The 21,911-nt window shown below is 43.1% G+C and overlaps 3 protein-coding genes across 3 annotated transcripts; 2 read left to right on the top strand and 1 right to left on the bottom strand.

The window, feature by feature from the left end:
* Positions 1 to 2,519: 2,519 nt before the first annotated feature.
* On the bottom strand, positions 2,520 to 5,983 carry LOC146688778 (uncharacterized). The gene is made up of 5 exons (XM_085436221.1): positions 5,050 to 5,983; positions 4,599 to 4,835; positions 4,295 to 4,512; positions 4,087 to 4,211; positions 2,520 to 2,878 (listed from the first exon to the last, which is right to left on the bottom strand). The coding sequence occupies exons 1-5, from the start codon at positions 5,243 to 5,245 to the stop codon at positions 2,737 to 2,739; spliced, it is 918 nt and encodes a 305-aa protein (XP_085292347.1). The 5' UTR covers positions 5,246 to 5,983; the 3' UTR covers positions 2,520 to 2,736.
* LOC146688777 (uncharacterized) lies at positions 5,974 to 10,118 on the top strand. Its single transcript, XM_085436223.1, has 2 exons — positions 5,974 to 6,739; positions 9,492 to 10,118. The coding sequence occupies exons 1-2, from the start codon at positions 6,498 to 6,500 to the stop codon at positions 9,859 to 9,861; spliced, it is 612 nt and encodes a 203-aa protein (XP_085292349.1). The 5' UTR covers positions 5,974 to 6,497; the 3' UTR covers positions 9,862 to 10,118.
* A 1,091-nt stretch (positions 10,119 to 11,209) lies between these two features.
* On the top strand, positions 11,210 to 13,823 carry LOC146688776 (fish-egg lectin-like). The gene is made up of 5 exons (XM_085436222.1): positions 11,210 to 11,369; positions 11,504 to 11,740; positions 11,825 to 12,042; positions 12,127 to 12,251; positions 13,464 to 13,823. The coding sequence occupies exons 1-5, from the start codon at positions 11,315 to 11,317 to the stop codon at positions 13,603 to 13,605; spliced, it is 777 nt and encodes a 258-aa protein (XP_085292348.1). The 5' UTR covers positions 11,210 to 11,314; the 3' UTR covers positions 13,606 to 13,823.
* Positions 13,824 to 21,911: the final 8,088 nt, after the last annotated feature.

The raw sequence follows: 21,911 nt of genomic DNA, 5'->3' as shown, positions 1-21,911 counted from the left end.
AACACTGGTGGTGACCATGGTGGCCATTTAGAAGTCGGCCATCTTGGATACAACTTTTGTTTTTTCAATAGGAAGAGGGCCATGTGACACATCAAACTTATTGGTAATGTCACAAGAAAAACAATGGTGTGCTTGCTTTCAACGTAACTTTATTCTTTCATGAGTTATTTACAAGTTTCGTGAAACTGGTTCAGTGTTGGATTTGCCAAAATGTGGATGCAAGAAAACTGTCACCAATGAAGAAACATCAGTGGCTGTCCTAGCTTCGTTCAGCAAGAGCCCACAGCGTAGCACTCGCTGCATGTCACTGGAGAGTGGCATTAGTCGAACATCCCTTCGGCGGATATTAGCTACTCACAAATGGCACCCTTACAAACTCCAGCTACTGCAGCATCTCAACGAGGATGACCCAGATCGGCCACAGAATTTGCAGAATGGGCAAAACAAAAATTGGAACAGGACCCTCAGTTCACGCAGAAGATTTTGTTCAGTGATGAGGCAAACTTTTATGTGAATGGTGAAGTTAACAAACAAAACCACCGCTATTGGTCTGACACTAACCCACATTGGATGGATCCCTCCAAGACTGTTGGAACAACAAAAGTGATGGTTTGGTGTGGTATATGGGGTACAACGATAGTGGGTCCATTCTTCATCAATGGAAACCTCAAGGCCACTGGATATTTGAAATTGCTACATGATGATGTGTTTCCCTCTTTATGCACTGAAGCTGGCACGTTCCCTGAGTTTTTCCAGCAAGATGGTTCACCACCACATTATGGGTGCCAGGTCCGAGCATTCCTAGATAAACAGTTTCCTGGAAAGTGGATTGGTCGTTGTGGGCCAGTTGAATGGCCCCCAAGGTCTCCCGATCTGACCCCCTTAGACTTTTATCTTTGGGGTCATCTGAAGGCAATTGTCTATGGTGTGAAGATACGAGATGTGCAGCACCTGAAACTACGGATACTGGATGCCTGTGCTGGCATTTCTCCTGCGGTGTTGCTATCAGTGTGTGAAGAGTGGGAGAAGAGGGTTGCATTGACAATCCAACACAATGGGCAGCACACTGAACACATTTTATAAGTGGTCAGAAACTTGTAAATAAATGGTAAATGGCCTGTATTTGTATAGCGCCTTACTAGTCCCTAAGGACCCCAAAGCGCTTTACACATCCAGTCATCCACCCATTCACACACACACTGGTGATGGCAAGCTACATGTAGCCACAGCCACCCTGGGGCGCACTGACAGAGGCTCATGAAAGAATAAAGTTACGTTGAAACCAAGCACACCATTGTTTTTCTTGTGACATTACCAATAAGTTTGATGTGTCACATGGCCCTCTACCTATTGAAAAAACAAAAGTTGTATCCAAGATGGCCGACTTCTAAATGGCCACCATGGTCACCGCCCATCTTGAGGAGTTTGCCCCCTCACATATACTAATGTGCCACAAACAGGACTTTAATATCACCAACCATTCCCATTTTATTATGGTGTATCCATGTAAATGGCCCACCCTGTATAATTTACTTATGGATGTCCATTCTCGCATATTAAGTGCTACTGTATATGGTGAAAGTTTGTCTAGTAAGACAAAGTGGCATGTTACTTTTTGATCTTTCAGCTGAATCACTTTATCCAGAGAGAAGTTGTTACTTTAACCCTGTAAGGTTTAGTGTATGAGAACTACTCTGACATTTATGTGAGCAGGCCCAGAGTGACAATGAATAGATTAGGATGAGCTCTGGTGCAGGATTTCATGTCTTATAAAAGCAGACCCTGGCCAGTGTTTTCTCACACCCAAGGTGAAATATCTGAACACAAACACAAGTAAAAACCTAATGTGTATGCGAGGCTTCAGGAAACCCCAACAGTGTGGAAGGATAAGGAATAGCTTGGAGATAAAAGTGCAGATGACAGCATGATGGATGAGCATGACTGTGCTTACTTCAAGTCCCATAATCTCAGGTTTATACCGTTACCACGGAGGATATACAATAACAGAACTTTTTACATGTTGCAGAACAGATGTAGCCTCATGTCATTGTGATGTAAAACATGAATAGGAAACATGAGGACATCAGCTTGTAAGCTATAAGTACATGAGCAAACTGTAAATGACGTATGGTTCAAACTAGCCTGCCATCTTTTGCTATTAGTTCATCTATAAATTCAGCATCAAAAGTAACAAATTCTTGACTTTGACATAATTATGACATTTACGGGTCAATGTGAAGCACTTCTGTTTGAACTGAGGTGGAAAATGGGTGCAGCTACTCTGCTGTACAGGAGGAGGTGTTGTTGCATTGTGCATCTCCCATAGTGGGATTTATAATAAAAGAACACCAGAGGTCTGGACCCTGTTAAACTGATGAATATATAACACCATCATAATCTCATGTAAGCTTGTCTACTATGTGCAATGATCACAAAGCAAAGAGCCAAAACAGTGACAGGAAAGCCAGTAGCTGTGCTGAATAAAACTTGCAAAAATAAAAAACTGAATCCAAACAGTCTCAGCGAATCAAGAGTTTATGAAAGGATGGCAGGTGAATGATACAGAAGTAAATATCTGACAGCATTCTAGTAGTTATGCATGTTGTTGCTGAATCACTTAAGATGTAATCACAATAAAACAATCAATTATTTTCCCACGTGAATTTTTCATTGTTGACATAATGCTGATCAGTTTTTACATTGTTTTATGCGACAGAAGAGGAAAGACTACAACCACTAGCAAAAACATTTCAGGATGGTCCCATAGTCAGTCACGGCCCACAGATTGCCACGATCATAGCTCACATGGTTGATGCGAGAGGGCATTGGTATTTTGGTCCAGCTCGTGCCTTGTGGAGTGCTGCTGTCGATGCCTTGTCTGTAGAGAGAAGACATTGATACTTAAATCATTGGATCTGTTTTATTTGTGCAATTGAGGTTTTGGCCTCAGCTCCTCGCCATATTATCTATCCTGAGTTAAGAGTTGTAAGTCTCATGGTTGCTCGGTCTGGTGACCCAAATATAATGTTTTTGATTACTTCATGTTCTGTGATTTGGGGGTTTCTCGTGGTCTAGTCTGTTGCATTTCTAGCTCCTTTGGTTATTCCTTAGTATTGTTGGTGATTTCTAGACTTTAGATTTTGTTAATGTTCTGTGTTACATCTAGTTATCTAGGTTTCTATGTTCGTGTATTTCCTGTTTTACTTTGGTAGTCTCATGTCCTGTGTTAGAGTTTTCTGTTTTGCTTCCTTCCTGTCTCGTGTGTCAGATTAGGTTAAGCTGTGTCTCTCTTCTGTACTTATTGTGTGTTTTCCTTTGTTCTTTGTCGGGTCGTCTGCATTTCCTCTGCTCTTCTTCACTCCACATTTCCAGGTTTCATGTTTTCTAGTTCAATGTTTCAAGTTTCATGTTCACCTTTTCCCAGTTTAGGTTTTGTTAGTTTCCTTTCTGCCATTTGTTTTGTAATATTTGTTGCAGCCCTAAATAAAGGCTTGCTTTCTGTTAACATCCACCTCATTTGTCTGCATTTGGGTCCGCATTCTCTTCTCTCCACGCCGTCTGCCTTAGCAGGCGTGACAGGAAGAGGTAAATATGTTTAACAGATGTGAAAAATGAGATTTCTATGATTTCTTTTAAGTGAACACCTAAATGTATTATAGAGGAGAGACAGATCATTCAAAGAATCCACAACTGAAATCTGAAAATTCTTAGTTACTGAGTTTCTGAGTTACAGAAACTATGATGATTATAAGTAAACATTACTAGTTTTCTTTTGCAGCATTTGACTGGTGATTCTACACATGAACATTTTATGGCTCAGTGATCATTACAATGAAAATCGCTTCTAGAAAGATTTAAGCACAAATTGCCTTCGTGAGCAATTTGTTATTCATTTGTGGAGAGGTCATTCTAAGGTTGAAGAGCAAAATAGTGGTTGATCCATTGCATGGATAACAACAGAGGAGTCAAAAACACAATAACCTGATTCAAACAGAGACTGAAAGAGTCAAAGCAAAAAGAAAGAAGAAAGAACAGAAATACTGCCAGGGCTAGTTAAAATGCTTTCAGACTAGATTAAGTGTTTACCTTTGGAAGACTTCTCCTCCTCTAGTTACAACAAAGACGCTTCCATCAGTCCCAATTTCAACCTTTACTGCAAGACCATCCACTTGTATCCAGCCACTGATGCCACAGGTGCTCGGTGTTACTCTCTGTCATGAAAAGCAAATATGGTGAGATGTCTTGATCATACAAATAACAACACAAATGATCATTAAAATAAAAAATAATTTACTGTGAAGTAGATGGCTTGAACTGAGTTCACTCCCCAGCATCCATATTTTGTGCTGCAACTGAAATACATTAAACCCCCTGTAATGGTTGTCCAGCTCAGGGTGCTCTGTTTCCTGTAGTCTGAGGCAATGGTGCTTTTCAGACAGTGGATGGTGGAGGTGTCGGTAACTCCCACCACCTGACCATCACCTCCAGCATCCACCTGCTGTAAACTCTCACCTGAAGACACACAGAGGTACAGATCATTCATTCAAACAGCTGCTACTGTGCACACTCTGTTGTGTTAAGTCTGTGATAAAGCTCACCATTCGCAAAAACAAAGCTGCCAGCTACGTATTTGTAGACCCTGTTGTTGAGGTCAACACCCCAGATTCCTGCAGGTCCCACTGAGACATGCTTGAGGTTGAGTGAGCCCATTTTGTACCACTGTGATCCAAGCAGAAAGTATGCATAATTATTGCCGTCTGTCATCACAACGTTCCCCTGCCCAGCATCAATCTGTACAGCAGGAAACTGTTGTGGACCCTCCATGCAAGTGCAGCCTGTGAAGAGAAAAGCACAAGTTAACTCAATGCATGATGTATCACTTTTAAACTTTTTGTTTTGCTCTATTTATTTTACCTTCATTGGCTTCAATTCAATTCAATTCAATTTTATTTATATAGCGCCAAATCACAACAAAAGTCGCCTCAAGGCGCTTCATAGAATTCAATGAAGGTAAAATGTGCAGTGTCACATTTTAAAATCAGGACTTACCATGACTGACAGACAGGTACCTCAGCACCAACAAGAACACTGCAAAAGATTTCATATTGTCTGTGAGTCCGTTTGCTAAAGGAATGAATCTCTGTATCTTTGTTGAGCTACTGCCCTTTGATACGTGTGTTACTTTTATACCACGCTGACACATTTGAACTATGAGACTGAACTGGTTTTTCAGAAAGTTCCACATAACTAATAAAGGAGGAAATGTTTTAGCATTTACTGGAAACTAAAGACAAGAACTGATAACTTCCTGGAGTTAATTTACTGAAATCTACAGTAGATTTAAATACCCACGAACCCTTTAAGGCTAATAGATTGCTGTTTTGTTAATAACAGTAAAACAACAGCATATGTTGTTTATATCTGATGCAGCCAAACAATCTACTAAGTACATCCTAACTATCTGCAGTGCTTAATCTGCAGTAGCATGATACTGTAACGGACTGGGTTACAAGTTAGTTGACTGTTGTGTTATCAGTTACTTATGGCATATTTGGACCACACCCGCAGCATGGTGATTTACTGAGTGTCCTTGAATGTGCAGTAGTCTAGAGGCCGGTTGGCCTGTCAATCCGATCAGGCCCTTTCTCAGGGGGGGTTGAAAACAAAGTACCGGGAGTCCGCTGTTCTCGCCGGCTCTAATAATCCTCGACCTCGCTGTCTGCTATGGAGCTGGCGGGTCACAGACGTCTCCGAAAACATCGGAGCGCGTTTGGAAATATATGATATCTTGATAAATCGAGCAGATATTTGAAGTTTACACAGCTACATTCTCGCTTGAAAATAACTTAAAAGTTTATTTTGTGACCCAGAAAGAGTAATATTTAAAAGTTTTTAGCCGCGCTCGTCCGCCATTGCCGCATTTGAGTTTTGGACGAAATGCATTCTCGGATACCAAGTCCACACAAGTCACCACCGATGCATGCTCGATAAAACGGGCGGAGCGAGAACACAATCGAGACTTTTTCGCATTCTCGGCTTGATGCGTACTTCGAATTGGAACAGTACTTGGTCTCTGACTGATGACGTATCACGAGTACACGAGAACGCAAGTACGCACAAGTACGCATATTGAGAAAGGGCCACAGAGAGTCTGGAGAAGAGTATGTATGTGGTTGGCTGAGAGTGTTCGGGGGACGGGGTTAGAGAATGGGGGTGTGTGTGTGGCGGAAGAGAGGAGAGAGTCGGGGGTTGTTGCTGGAGAGCCCGCTTTTTCCCTGTTGTTTTGGCGTTGGCTACGGCCCACAGTAGCCCGTGTTACTATTCTGAATAAACACCGGTAACCGGAACGCTGATCGTCTGCGTCTTCTGTCGGAGGGACGCTACACTGCTGTCAGAAGTGAAAGTGAAGCTTTCGCCTCCTGAGTTATCTGCGCTCGTGTCGCCCCGACTCACGGCATTGGCTGTGGACGCTGGAGATTTTTGCGGGACTTTGCGGAATGCTTCCGATAAATTACTCCAAGATCAAGCGAGAACCTACATCAGAAGCTCACGGACACGACTACTCCGCCAGGGACCGGGGACAAACGACAGCGGATATGGTGAGAGAAGCCGGCTTTGCATCCTCTCACCGTTCGGGTGGCCGGCAGAGCTCTTTGGGGACTTCTACAGCGGCTGGGGATGTGGAGAAAGACATGCTGACGTATAGAGGCACTGTCCACGCTTCCATGAAGACCCCCAGGTATGATGGCAAGGCTGACTGGGAAGCTTTTCATGCACAATTTGAACTGTTGGCCAGGGCTGGTGGGTGGTCTGCTGAAGAGAAATCCCTGCAGCTAGCTATGTGCCTTACTGGCGATGCCCTGTCTAGCTTGCTGCTTTTGAACCCAGAGGGCAGGGGGGATTATGATGCTTTGGTCGGGGCTCTGAAGAGGCGGCTGCACAGTTCTTGCTCTGCTCTGAGCCTGCTGCGCTCCGAACTGTGCAGCTGCCGCCGCCGCCGACCAGGAGAATCCATTAGGGACCTAGCTAATGACATTGAGGGGCTGGACCCATATCCTCTACCGCGTATAGATGAGACCCTTGACACTGTGGCGGGATCCTCATGGTTCTCCTCCCTAGACCTACGCAGCGGGTACTGGCAGGTACCCCTCGCATCAGATGCCAGACCAAAGATTGCATTTATTACCAGCGGAGGCTTATGGCAATTTAAAGTTCTTCCTTTTGGCCTCTGCAATGCCCCTGCCACGTTTGAGAGACTCATGGATAAGGTGCTCACTGGAATTTCCCGCGGAGAATGTGTGGTGTACCTGGACGACATCTTGGTCCATGGTGCTTCTTTCCACGCTGCCCTTGGGGCCCTCAGACGGGTCCTGGAGAGGGTTTTGGCAGCAGGGCTAAAACTCAACCCAAAGAAATGCTGCTTAATGCGACGTGAGGTTGCATTCCTGGGCCACCGACTGGGGGCCGGGGGGGTCGGCACCATGGATGATAAGATCCAAGCTCTTAAGGACTGGCCCGCCCCAAAATCTGTGCAGTAGTTAAAGAGCTTCCTGGGCTTGGCGTCGTACTACAGACGGTTTGTAAGGGGTTTCTCCTGCATAGCCGCGCCACTGTTCCACCTGCTCCAAAAGGGTGTGACTGTCACAGTCTGGCTGGCAGACCGTGGGGAAGTGGGGAAGGAGGACCCAGGCGCGGAGCTCAAAGTTCAAGCAGTGCGTTTATTTACAAAGTGAAAAACAACGTAGCAATAAATCCCCGTGTTCTCCCAGACTCCCGTGTCGTGTCTCCCCGTGAATATTCCGTGTTTCTGTGCTCTCCGCTCCCGTGTCAGCACCCCCCGGTGCTCGCTGCTCCCGTGTCTTCCACGCTCCTCCTGCGGGAAACAAAAGACGCAGCCGTCAGGACACATACAACTTGCGGGCATACACACACTAACTCGGTAACAGGACGACTAACGTGGAGTCTCATGCAATGATCCCGCGTCGGTGGGAGCTCCAAGACTCTCCTAAGTAGCTCCCCCGACGAGCCCTGATCAGCGGCAGGTGTGTGGCTTCGGGTGTGGCCAGTCCTTCCACAGGGCCACACCCCTCAGGCCTGCAGGTGGCTGAGCTCCATCCTCCAAGCATACCCGCAGACGTACACACACACACACACACACACACACACACACACACACACATCTACAAGCATGGAGAAGAGCAGCAGCAACACCAAAATACACATAATAATAATAATAATAATAATAATAAATAACTGCTCAGGGATCCTGGGTCGCCCATTCCCAAGACCCTGACAGTGACCTTCCAGTGGACAGCAGGCTGCCAGGTAGCTTTCACCTCACTGCAGGGAGCCCTAGTGGGGGCCCCAGTGCTCTCTCCGCCTGACCCCACTCTGCCCTTTGTCCTTGACACAGATGCCAGCAGTGTCGGATCTGGTGCAGTGCTAGCCCAGGTGACACCCGGCGGGGAGAAAGTGGTGGCATACCATAATCGGGCCTTCAACAAAGCTGAACGCCGCTATTGTGTCACAAGGCGGGAGCTGCTCGCAGTGGTATGTGCCATATGCCACAAATCCGGAGCACGCCACGGCTTCCAGCGGAACTCCTCCTCCAGCTGGGCGATGGCTGCCTCCTGGCGCTCATACAGCTCACTGTCTGCTGGGTCCATGTAATGGTCGGATCGTTCTGTCACAATCTGCCGAGGCAAACTGTGTGGAGTGTGAAGAGTGGACTCAGGTGCAGACATTCTAAAACTCAAACTTAACTGATGATGAGCCATTTATTAAGGCAGACAGAATTGTACAAAATAAAAGGGCAAAAACAATGCAAACTAAGCAATAACCTAAACTGGGTAAGCTAGAAAGGAAACACGAACTATGAAAAACCCTGGCAAGCATAAAAACAAACAAAACTCTAAACGTGGAAATTAGGGGTGGGTTTTAATAATCGATTCATCGATTAAAATCAATTCTGGCTTGGATAACGTGATATCGATTCATTAAAATCCTGAATCGATTTTTTAATATAAATGCATTTTGCCCGAAATTCCAGAATCTCAGGTGAAACGTCACAAAATTTTGACAACCACCAAACAGCTAAAACAGTAAATGAGAGCAGGAACACGGCTTCTGCACAAAGACGTAGACACAAAGCGCCGACCAGCGGATCAGAATCAATGAAATGTCGCCTTTCTCACCCGACGGCACGGACACGGTCGGGGCTGAAAGCCGACAGCTCGCTGATTCATTTTACATTAATTTTTACATATACATACATACATATATATATATATATATATATATATATATATATACATATATATATATATATATATATATATATATATATATATATATATATATATATATGTATACACACATATACATATATACACATATACATATATATATATATATATATATATATATATATATATAAGACTTATTATGAAAACTGTTATTGATTATTCATCCATCTTTTTCCGCTTATCTAGGGCCGGGTCACCGGGGCAGCAGCCTAAGCAGAGAAGCCTGACCTCCCTCTCCCCAGCCACCTCCCCCAGGCCACCTGAGAGACTCTCCAACATGTCCTGGGTCTGCCCCGGGGCCTCTTCCTGGTGGGACATGCACGGAACACCTCACCAGGAGGCGCCCATCCTTGTCAGATGCCTGAACCACCTCAACTGGCTCCTTTCGATGTGGAGGAGCAGCAGCTCTACTCTGAGCCCCTCCCGGATGGCTGAACTTCTCACCCTGTCTCTAAGTGAGAGTCCAGCCACCCTTCAGAGGAAGCTCATTTCCTGTGCTTGTATCTGCGATCTCATTCTTTCGGTCTCTACCCACAGCTTAGGTGACCATAGGTGAGGGTAGGGATGTAGATCAACCGGCTAATTGAGAGTCTCACTTTTATACTCAGCTCCCTCTTCACCCTGATGGATCGGTACAGGGTCCACATGACTGCAGCCACAGCACAAATCTGTCTGTCGTTCTCCGGTCACTCATGAACAAGACCCCGAGATACTTAAACTCCTCCACTTGGGGCAGGAACTCGTCCCTGACCCAGAGTGGGCATTTTTTCCCCTTGATTATATCTTCAATAAAATCTTTGATTCATTTCCTTTTATTCTTTACTTCTGTTTCATCTTTTGATTACAACAGAAAGCAAAATGATCGTGATATGAGCTATTGTTCTAAACAGTTATTCATGGCTTTCATACTGATATTCTAGAAATCCAAATTTTTTCCACATCTGTGGCTTTCTCTTTTGGGATGTGCTATTCATTCGTGACAGCACTTTTGAACTATTTTTAAAAGTGTTTTGTAACCAGTGTTTTTCAGTCAGTCTTTGATGGTATACCTAGATTTTTAACTCATTATTCTGGATAACCCTCATCCTCAGTGAGCAGGGGCAAACTTCAGCCTTAGGGAGGAGGTCTCCGTCCACAAACTAGTATTGAAGATTATCATTATATTTACAAATAAAAACTAAAGTTAATAACATACATAATATACCAAAGCCTCTAAAAAGACAAACTAATGCATTTGTACAGCTTTTTAAAAGAAACTGTTTCCATCCTCTTTGAATTTTCTTTAGAGCAGCAGTTCATTTGGCAAAAGGAGACAAAACAGATATTGTTCTTTTTATCTTCTACAGAAGACAAACAAATTACACAGACTTCTTACATAATCAAAGACATTTACAGAATCAGCCATGATTTGGTTTGGATTTACAGAGTCTGGAATTGAGTCATAATCACAGCCTCAGCTATTGTTGTACTATTAACAACTTTACCTGCAGTAGTATGGTGGAACTCAGGATCTAAAGTAAGACCCCATGAAAGGAACAGAGATTAGAGTATATATTTCAAGAGAGCTGCACAAACAGGGTTTTCAATATATAAACAACCAAAAGATGATTATGAATCATGAGTAGCTTGGACCTAATACTAATTAATAAGATGGAATAACTTCAAAGTAAAGTTAAGTTGCCACTAGTAACTTTCCCCAACTAATAGAAATATGTCCCAGGAAGGTTTGTATGTTTTATGGAAATCATTTTATCTTGGAAGAATCCTCAGTCGTTGCTTTGTGGTTGTACTTGAAAAAAATCCCCGTTTCACAACTTCCTCCTTTGCCTAAATTGTGTAAAAAAAATTAAAAAAAAGAAAAAAAAAAAAGAAAGAAAATCTGTTTCATGTTTCACAATAATTGGTAAATTATAAAATGCACACTCACGCAAACGGTGCAGTGCAGTAGCTCAGCAAACATCCAGTAACACACCCAGAAGAGTCCTGCAGCAGACAGACTCAGAAACAAGATGAAAGCTATCGCAGCCTTGCTGCTAATGCTAAACTACCTGTCAGTCAGTCATGGTAAGTCCAGTTTTTCAAAATAAAACTACACTATCATTTACTATATTTGTTTAAACCAACCAAGAAGCAAATTATTTTTATCCTTAAAATAAATAAAGGTTCCATTCATATGACTGATGGTTTTCTCTTCACAGGCTGCACTTGCACGGAGGGTCCACAACAGTTTCCTGCTGTACAGATTGATGCTGGGCAGGGGAACGTTGTGATGACAGACATCAACAATTATGCATACTTTCTGATTGGATCACAGTGGTACAAAATGGGCTCACTCACCCTGAAGCATGTCTCAGTGGGACCTGCAGGAATCTGGGGTGTTGAGCTCGACGACAGGGTCTACAAATACGTAGCTGGCAGCTTTGTTTTTGAGAATGGTGAGCTTTATCACAGACTTAAGACAGTAGAGTGTGCGCGGTAGCAGCTGTTTGAATGAATGATCTGTACCTCTGTGTCTTCAGGTGAGAGGTTACAGCAGGTGGATGCTGGAGGAGATGGTCAGGTGGTGGGAGTTAGCTACCAGTCCACCATCCACTGTCTGAAAAGCACCATTGCCTCAGCCTACAGGGAACAGAGCACCCTGAGCTGGACAACCCTGCCTGGGCTTTTAATGTATGTCAGTTGCAGCTCAAAATATGGATGCTGGGGAGTGAACTCAGGTCAAAACATCTACTTCACAGTAAATTATTTTTTTATTTTAATGATCATTTGTGTTGTTATTTGTATGATCAAGACATCTCACCATATTTGCTTTTCGTGACAGAAAGTAACACCGAGCACCTGTGGCATCAGTGGCTGGATACAAGTGGATGGTCTTGCAGTAATGGTTGAAATTGGGACTGATGGAAGCGTCTTTGTTGTAAATAGAGGAGGAGAAGTCTTCCAAAGGTAAACACTTAATCTAGTCTGAAAGCATTTTAACTAGCCCTGGCAGTATTTCTGTTCTTTCTTCTTTCTTTCTTTTTGCTTTGACTCTTTCAGTCTCTGTTTGAATCAGGTTATTGTGTTTTTGACTCCTCTGTTGTTATCCATGCAATGGATCAACCACTATTTTGCTCTTCAACCTTAGAATGACCTCTCCACAAATGAATAACAAATTGCTCACGAAGGCAATTTGTGCTTAAATCTTTCTAGAAGCGACTTTCATTGTAATGATCACTGAGCCATACAATGTTCATGTGTAGAATCACCAGTCAAATGCTACAAAAGAAAACTAGTAATGTTTACTTATAATCATCATAGTTTCTGTAACTCAGAAACTCAGTAACTAAGAATTTTCAGATTTCAGTTGTGGATTCTTTGAATGATCTGTCTCTCCTCTATAATACATTTAGGTGTTCACTTAAAAGAAATCATAGAAATCTCATTTTTCACATCTGTTAAACATATTTACCTCTTCCTGTCACGCCTGCTAAGGCAGACGGCGTGGAGAGAAGAGAATGCGGACCCAAATGCAGACAAATGAGGTGGATGTTAACAGAAAGCAAGCCTTTATTTAGGGCTGCAACAAATATTACAAAACAAATGGCAGAAAGGAAACTAACAAAACCTAAACTGGGAAAAGGTGAACATGAAACTTGAAACATTGAACTAGAAAACATGAAACCTGGAAATGTGGAGTGAAGAAGAGCAGAGGAAATGCAGACGACCCGACAAAGAACAAAGGAAAACACACAATAAGTACAGAAGAGAGACACAGCTTAACCTAATCTGACACACGAGACAGGAAGGAAGCAAAACAGAAAACTCTAACACAGGACATGAGACTACCAAAGTAAAACAGGAAATACACGAACATAGAAACCTAGATAACTAGATGTAACACAGAACATTAACAAAATCTAAAGTCTAGAAATCACCAACAATACTAAGGAATAACCAAAGGAGCTAGAAATGCAACAGACTAGACCACGAGAAACCCCCAAATCACAGAACATGAAGTAATCAAAAACATTATATTTGGGTCACCAGACCGAGCAACCATGAGACTTACAACTCTTAACTCAGGATAGATAATATGGCGAGGAGCTGAGGCCAAACCCTCAATTGCACAAATAAAACAGATCCAATGATTTAAGTATCAATGTCTTCTCTCTACAGACAAGGCATCGACAGCAGCACTCCACAAGGCACGAGCTGGACCAAAATACCAATGCCCTCTCGCATCAACCATGTGAGCTATGATCGTGGCAATCTGTGGGCCGTGACTGACTATGGGACCATCCTGAAATGTTTATGCTAGTGGTTGTAGTCTTTCCTCTTCTGTCGCATAAAACAATGTAAAAACTGATCAGCATTATGTCAACAATGGAAAAATTCACGTGGGAAAATAATTGATTGTTTTATTGTGATTACATCTTAAGTGATTCAGCAACAACATGCATAACTACTAGAATGCTGTCAGATATTTACTTCTGTATCATTCACCTGCCATCCTTTCATAAACTCTTGATTCGCTGAGACTGTTTGGATTCAGTTTTTTATTTTTGCAAGTTTTATTCAGCACAGTTACTGGCTTTCCTGTCACTGTTTTGGCTCTTTGCTTTGTGATCATTGCACATAGTAGACAAGCTTACATGAGATTATGATGGTGTTATATATTCACCAGTTTAACAGGGTCCAGACCTCTGGTGTTCTTTTATTATAAATCCCACTATGGGAGATGCACAATGCAACAACACCTCCTCCTGTACAGCAGAGTAGCTGCACCCATTTTCCACCTCAGTTCAAACAGAAGTGCTTCACATTGACCCGTAAATGTCATAATTATGTCAAAGTCAAGAATTTGTTACTTTTGATGCTGAATTTATAGATGAACTAATGGTAATAGATGGTAGGCTAGTTTGAACCACAAGTCATTTACAGTTTGTTCATGTTCAAGCTTAACACTGAGGTTAATTATGGAGTTCCACAGGGTTCAGTGCTAGGACCAATTCTGTTTACATTATACATGCTTCCTTTAGGCAGCATCATTAGAAGACATAGCATAAATTTTCACTGCTATGCTGATGACACCCAGCTCTATCTGTCCATGAAGCCAGATCACACACACCATTTAGTTAAACTGCAGGAATATCTTAAAGACATAAAGACCTGGATGGATGCTAACTTTCTGCTTCTTAATTCAGATCAAACTGAGGTTATTGTACTCGGCCCTGAAAATCTTAGAAATATGGTATCTAAGCAGATTCTTACTCTGGATGGCATTACCTTGGCCTCCAGTAACGCTGTGAGGAACCTTGGAGTCATTTTTGACCAGGACATGTCCTTCAAAGCACATATTAAACAAATATGTAAGACCGCTTTCTTCCATTTGTGCAACATCTCTAAAGTTAGAAATATCCTGTCTCAGAGTGATGCTGAAACACTAGTTCATGCATTTATTACTTCCAGGCTGGACAACTGTAATTCATTATTATCAGGAAGTCCTAAAAACTCGCTGAAAAGCCTTCAGCTGATCCAAAATGCTGCAGCAAGAGTCCTGAGAGGGACTAGAAAGAGAGAGCATATTTCTCCTGTTTTGGCTTCCCTTCGTTGGCTTCCTGTTAAATCCAGAATTCAAAATCTTGCTCCTCACATACAAGGTCTTAAATAATCAGGCCCCATCTTATCTTAATGACCTTGTAGTACCATATCACCCTATTAGAGCACTTCGCTCTCGCTCTGCAGGCTTACTTCAGATTCAAGATTCAAGAGCTTTATTGTCAGTACAGTAGTATACACAGTATACAGTGTACCGAAATGCTGTTTCACCCTAAGCCCCCCATGGTGCATTTATAAATATATAAAGGATATATCTTCAAGAGATGTATAACTAGGAATTACAAATAAATAACATGCTATGTTTCGGTAAAAATGAGCTGTACTGCACAGTGTCATGTGTTAGCAGGGTGAACAGCAGTGGACCAAGCACACAGCCCTGCGGCGATCCTGTGCTCAGTCTGACGACTTTGGAGGTTTTATTTCCTATGAAGACAGACTATGGCCTGTCAGTTAGGAAGTCCAAGATCCAAATGCAGTGGGAGGTGTTTATTCCTTGTGAGTCCAACTTCTTTACCAGCTCCTGGGGAATGACTGTGTTGAATGCTGAGCTGAAGTCAATAAACAGCATTCTGACATAAGTGTCCTTTTGTCGAGATGGGAGAGAGAAAGGTGAAGAGCAGATGAGATGGCATCATCTGTGGAGCGGTTTTGGTGATGAGCAAACTGTAGCGGGTCCAGATTCAGTGGAAGCTGAGTTTTCATGTGCCTCAATACCAGCCTCTCAAAGCACTTAATGATGATGGGCGTAAGTGCCACCGGCCGGTAGTCATTGAGGCAGGACACAGTGGACTTCTTTGGCACTGGGATGATTTGTGGTTTTGAGGCATGCAGGTACCACAGCTGGGCTCAGTGATGTGTTTAGGATGTTCGTGAGGATGCCTGCGAGCTGGTCAGCACACTCCCGAAGCACCTGGCCAGGTATGTTGTCAGGTCCTGCAGCCCTTCGCAGGTTTACTCTGTGAAGTGTCATCCTGACATCTGCTGTGGACAGACAAAGTACTTGGTCATTGGGTGAGGGGGGCATCTTCCTTTCTGGCTCTTTGTTCTGTCTCAAAACGTGCAAAGAAGTCATTTAGTTGGTCTGGCAGAGAGGGATCACTGCTGCATGCTGGAGGTGTTGGCTTGTAGCCCGTGATTGTTTGGATGCCGTGTCACATGCGCCGAGTGTCCTTTGTACTTGTGAAATGTGTGTTGATCTTATGTGCATACTGCCGCTTTGCGTCTTTGATGGCCCATGATAGATCTGCTCTGGCTGTAGTGTAAGCTTCTCTATTTTTGGCCTTACAGGCAGAGTCTCTGACTTTCATCAGGTTGCGTAGCTTTGCAGAGAACCAGGGTTTATGGTTTGCATAGGTGATGACGGTCTTGGAGGCAGTGACATCCTCAATGCATTTGCTGATGTAGCTGGTCACTGAAGTTGTGTACTCCTCCAGGTCCACGGTGTCTGAGTATGTAGCAGCTTCTCTAAATATATCCCAGTCTGAGCATTCAAAGCAGTCTTGCAAAACAGGTATGGCCCCCTCTGGCCATGTTCTCACTTCTCTGAAGGCTGGTCTGATCCGTTTGTTGATGGGTCTCTAGACTGGAGTGGGAAGTATGGAGATGTGGTCTGATTGTCCGATGTGGGGGAGGGGTGAAGCCTGGTATGCATGCTGGATGTTTGTTAGTGGTGCAACGGATCAAAAATCTCACGGTTCGGATCGGATCACGGTTTTAAGTCAAGGATCGGATAAATTTTCGGATCAGCAAAAATAGAAAAAAAAAAGACAAAAATTCGACTCGCCATTTACTTATTTAAGTATTTTTTGCCTATTAAAAACATTCAACTGAAGACTCATTCCACACACTTATATAAAAACAAATTAAGGTGCAATATGGACATTGTGGACCATGCTGGGCAGCCTCTGCATCCTCTGCACACGGCTATAAACAACCAGAGGAGTCTGTTCAGTGACAGGTTGCTTCTCCTAAAGTCAAGGACCAGCAGACTTAAAAAGTCCTTTGTCCCACACACCATTAAACTGTTTAACTCCTCGCTGGAGGGGAGAGGGAGGGGAAACGGGAACAAAGGAGGGGGGAACAAGTAAGCTGTAGTGCCTTTTCACTGTGCAATCGTTTTTGTTAATATCCAACGGTGTAATAGACTCACTTGAAATGTGCCGTTCCCTTGTATTCTTATTCCTATTTATTCTATTTATCCCTTTTGTATACTCTGTATTTATATATGTGCATATGTGGTATATTTCTGCTCACATTCTGCAACTTCTGTCGGTGCTGTGCTACTGGAAACTGAATTTCCCGGAGGAACCCACCTGAGGGATAAATAAAGTTTCATCTAATCTAATGTAATCAGTGCAGGGCTTTGTATCTACCACTCCGCAACGAGCGGTCATGGTCACGTGGCTTTCCGTTGCCCTGGAGCTCCACCCATTTGTAGTCAGAGCAACAGAAGATGCCCGGGACAGTTTAGCCATAACTTTAAACTTTTCCTGCTCATACATGCTCGGAATGATCTTGTCACACTGAAGTGGACGCGCAACGAGATATCATAGCATGGCTCAAACACGTTCATCACAGTTTAAACCCCTTGTTTTGCACAACGGAATACGGCCTCCCGTCTGCAGCTAAACACCCCAATATGTTAGTAATAGCTTTAGCCCGGTCGGATTGGGCAACAAAGTGCTGCTTAAATGCCGCAAACTCCTCTGCTTCACCACTTGGACCGCTAGCGCTGACCATAACTATCGCTTGACAGACTGACCACCATACACATACTTTTTTTTTTTCCTTTTTCGAATCTTCGGATCACGTGCGTACTGAACAGTGGAGTGGGATCGGTTCGGATTTTGGATCAACTGTGATCCGTTGCACCACTAATGTTTGTATAAACAAGGTCCAACATATTGTCTCCTCTTGTTGCAAAGTTAATGTTCTGGTGAAATTTGGGTACAACTGATTTAAGTGTGGTGTTGTTAAAATCCCCAGCGAAAATGAAGAAGCCATCAGGGTGGGCTGTTTGCAGATCACTGATAATCCTCTAGAGTTCATTGAGTGTTCCACTAGCTTTAGCATTTGTGCTAGCACTAGGTGGGATGTAAACAGCAACGATGATCATCACAGTAAACTCTCTTGGGATGTAAAACGGCCTGCATCTGATTGCCAAGACCTCCACAAGTTCTGAACAGTGCACAGATACAGTCGCTGCATTCTTTTAAGAGTGTCAGCCTTGAATGGGAAATTACTTGCCGAAGTGACTCACTGTACTCAGGAGATCCAATTGCTACTCTCCGGCAACCATGTTGAGAAGATCAGTCTGTTTTTATTCAAAGCCCCTGAAACACCTCTGGTATTAGGTTATCCGTGACTACAGCAGCACAACCCCCAAATAGACTGGTCTCACAGCTGCTTGACAGGATGGAGTGTTAAATGCCACGAGCAATGTTTAAAGTCGGCATTACCTAACATCACAGATAATATCCCAGCAGAGGTTTCCACGACCCCTGACCTCTCTAAAGTTCCCAGCGATTATCACGACCTTGCTCCAGTGTTTTGTAAGGACCGAGCACTGTCGCTCCCACCCCACCGCCCCTATGACTGCTGTATTGATCTTCTTCCTGGAGCGTCCCTACCTACCAGCCGTTTGTACAGTATTTCTAAGCCTGAAGGCGAGGCCATGGAGCGTTACATCACAGATTCCCTCGCATCAGGTATTGTTCGGCCCTCCACGTCTCCCCTCGGGGTGGGATTCTTCTTTGTTGAGAAGAAAGATAAGACCCTGCGCCCCTGCATTGACTTTCGGGGGTTAAATAACATAACTGTCAAGAACAAGTACCCTCTCCCACTGCTGGCGTCCGCGTTTGAGCTCCTGCAGGGTGCCGTTATTTTTTTCTAAACTCGACCTCCGCAACGCCTACATCTGGTCGGCATTCGGGAGGGGGATGAGTGGAAGACTGCGTTTAACACTCACCTGGGGCATTTCGAGTATCTCGTCATGCCATTTGGCCTCACCAAAGCTGCAGTCTATCTGGGTCAGATATGAACCAAGTTTAGCTGGAGTTTATTTTCGTTGTGCTGACTTTTTACAGTCAGTTACAATAACTCGTACTGCGTACTAGCTAGCATGACAGAGTTTCTATTAGAGATGGCACGATACCACTTTTTTATGTCCGATACCGATACCGATATCATAAATTTGGATATCTGCCGATACCGATATGAATCCGATATAGTGTTTTTTAATCAACAAAACTGTTTTTTAAAATATCTTGCTGCATTTTGCAAGTCTGCAAGTTCATACTCAAGTTTAAAACAACAACTACACTAAAGCTATTCTGTTATACCTGTATACAAAAAAAATATTTCATAGTTCAGCAATACTGATCAATCTAATAAACTTGGACCTACACCATCCTCCCTATTCTGGTATTTTAAAGAGTACTTAGCGTAAATATTAAGCAACCTAACTAATAGGGTTCCAACTCCCAGCAACAACAAAAATAAAAAAATAAAAAAATAGGGAACCACCCCTCACGCTCCACCTCATGATGCTTAATCAACGTAATCAACCTTAATTTGATGCAGTGTGAAAAAAAAATGCACAGAAATCAATTATTTTTCAAGAAATATTAAATAGATTCAACATCTTTCTTCAACAAAATTGCAGACTGCACAGATGGTACCTTCCCAAAGGAAAATGTACTATAGCTTACTAGGGTATATATATTAGACTTAATAGTCACTATATACAGTAATTGACTTCTATTCATTTTACATCAAATTAAAACTTTGGGTGTCAGATAATTATTTATTAAAAGCTAGACATTTTAAATGAGAATAAGAAAGAAAAGTATGTCTTTGTGCCCCCTTTTCCCAGTTAATGCCCTATCGGCCCCCCTGGCTAAACTTTGCTAGATCCGCCCCTGCACAGTTACCAGCCGTCAGCTACGTAGAAAAAGATCCTGGTGTAGAAAGTAATATTAAATAAATTCTAACAACAGCTTATCAAGCTTAAACGTGCTGCTGTTGTTCAGCCGCTGGTTTGCTCTTTCTGGCGCAAAGTGGACCAAAAACAAACAAGAGAGACTCACGACAGAAAAGCCGATCAGCTGATCATTAAGCAGTTTCACGATTGAAGTAGCAGCCGGAGAGCGAGAGGCAGTCGCTCGTTAAGCTTAACGTGGGAATGCTTTACAAACATTCAGAGATGGACTTACACACTTGCTTTACTTCTCTCGGGGATAACTTTGTCGGAGATGAAATGCCAGGTTGCTAGCGAAGCTCCAAATGCTATCCAGACCACGACAGGTCCCGCATGCCACAGCTGCTCTATCACGTGATGCATACTGCTCCGACGTTCTGAGGCGAGTTACGGCGTGTTGCAAGTTTTGTGAGGTGCTTTCGTGATATTTAATGGATCGGATTACATTTTTTATTTTTCTCCGATATCCGATCCAGTAATTTAGGTCAGTATCGGACCGATACCGATACGTAATATCGGATCGGTCCATCTCTAGTTTCTATAAAGCTGGGTGGTTGCTATGATGTTACTGATAGTGAACTTTATTTTATTCATAAGGTTAGTTACTAGAGTTGCCAACCGTCCCGTACAAACGGAATCGTCTCGTATTCAGAGAAATTATTACACGTTTCGTGTTGAGCTGAGAAGGGACGCAGTTTGTCTGGGATGGAAAAAGACACAAAGCTGGAGTTATTCTGTCGTTACGCTGCACAGCTGCCTCTTCTTCTCTCATTCTCTCCCTCCCTCTCCTGTTGCTACTTCAATCATGAAACTAATCAATGATCAGCTGATCAGCTTTTCTCTCGTTTTTGTTTATAGCCCACTTTGCACCAGAAAGAGGAAACCGCCAGATGTCGCGCTAAACTGCAGCACGTCTAGGCATGATCAGCTGTTGTTAGAATTTATTTAATATTAATTTCTAGTATCAGCTGAGGTTTGCTGGAGCCACAGCTGTAAAGCTGCTGGTTATGATGTCGGTTTGTATATCTGGTGAGAGGGAAACATGAAGATGAAACCAGGAGATGTCCTTACTGAATCATCAGAGCTGAACAGGTGATGGAGAAACAGGTTTACCTTTTAGGTGACATGGATGAGTTGAAGTTATGAACGGTTTCTGAGAGACAAATAACACCAGGATCCTTTTCTAAGTAGCTGACAGCTGGTAACTGTGCAGGGGTGGGTCTAGCAAAGTTTTGCCAGGGGGCCAAGGAGGGCATTAACAGGGAGAGGGGGGCACAAAGAAATACTTTCTTATTTTCATTTAAAATGTCTCGCTGTTATTAAATAATTATCTGAAGCTTACAACCAAAGTTTTTATCTGACGTAAAATGTATAGAAATCATATATATACACCAACAAGACTGTACATCACTGTCACAGCAGCATTTGCTTTCATTCAAAGGCTTTATGGCTTTAATACCTGGTGGGCCGGTCTCTAATTAAAACGATTTTGTGTCCCAGTCCAGCCCTGAGCACGACACGCAGTGAATTAATCTGAGAAGGTGCATCAAAAAAAAAAAAAAAAAAAAAAAAAAAAAATGGCTGGGCCAGCGGTGCACATCGCAAATTAGCTCGCATACTCACATTAGTTGTGTCGCTTCTTAATGATGGTATCATAGCTAACAACCCCAACTACCAGATTCAACTTGTATTTGGCTAAAAATAACTTAGAGGGACGTTGTTAGCTTTCCACATTCCAACACTTCAAAAGCTTCAGGAGCTGTCCACTCAGCACAGCATCAGCACCATGGAAATACACGGATACATCCGTAGACTCGAGACACAATGCATTTTTGGGACTTTCAGGCGTTTGGACCAATGTTTTCTTTTCTGATCAAACCAGAAATCTTTAATGAGCAGCTGGATTTGTCTCGCATTACTGGCTGAGGTAATGCCAGTTAATGCAACATCGAAGCAGCTGGAATCCACAGCTGTGAGTGTTCATGGAGCTGCATGTTCACCTGCTGGACGTCACTACCTGACAAGCT

Source organism: Copadichromis virginalis, linkage group LG17, assembly GCF_057382275.1.
Source record: "Copadichromis virginalis isolate Kocher_CV1m ecotype Utaka linkage group LG17, C_Virginalis_male_GT1.1, whole genome shotgun sequence".
Lineage (NCBI taxonomy): Eukaryota > Metazoa > Chordata > Actinopteri > Cichliformes > Cichlidae > Copadichromis > Copadichromis virginalis.
This window is presented reverse-complemented; position numbering and strand designations above follow the sequence as displayed.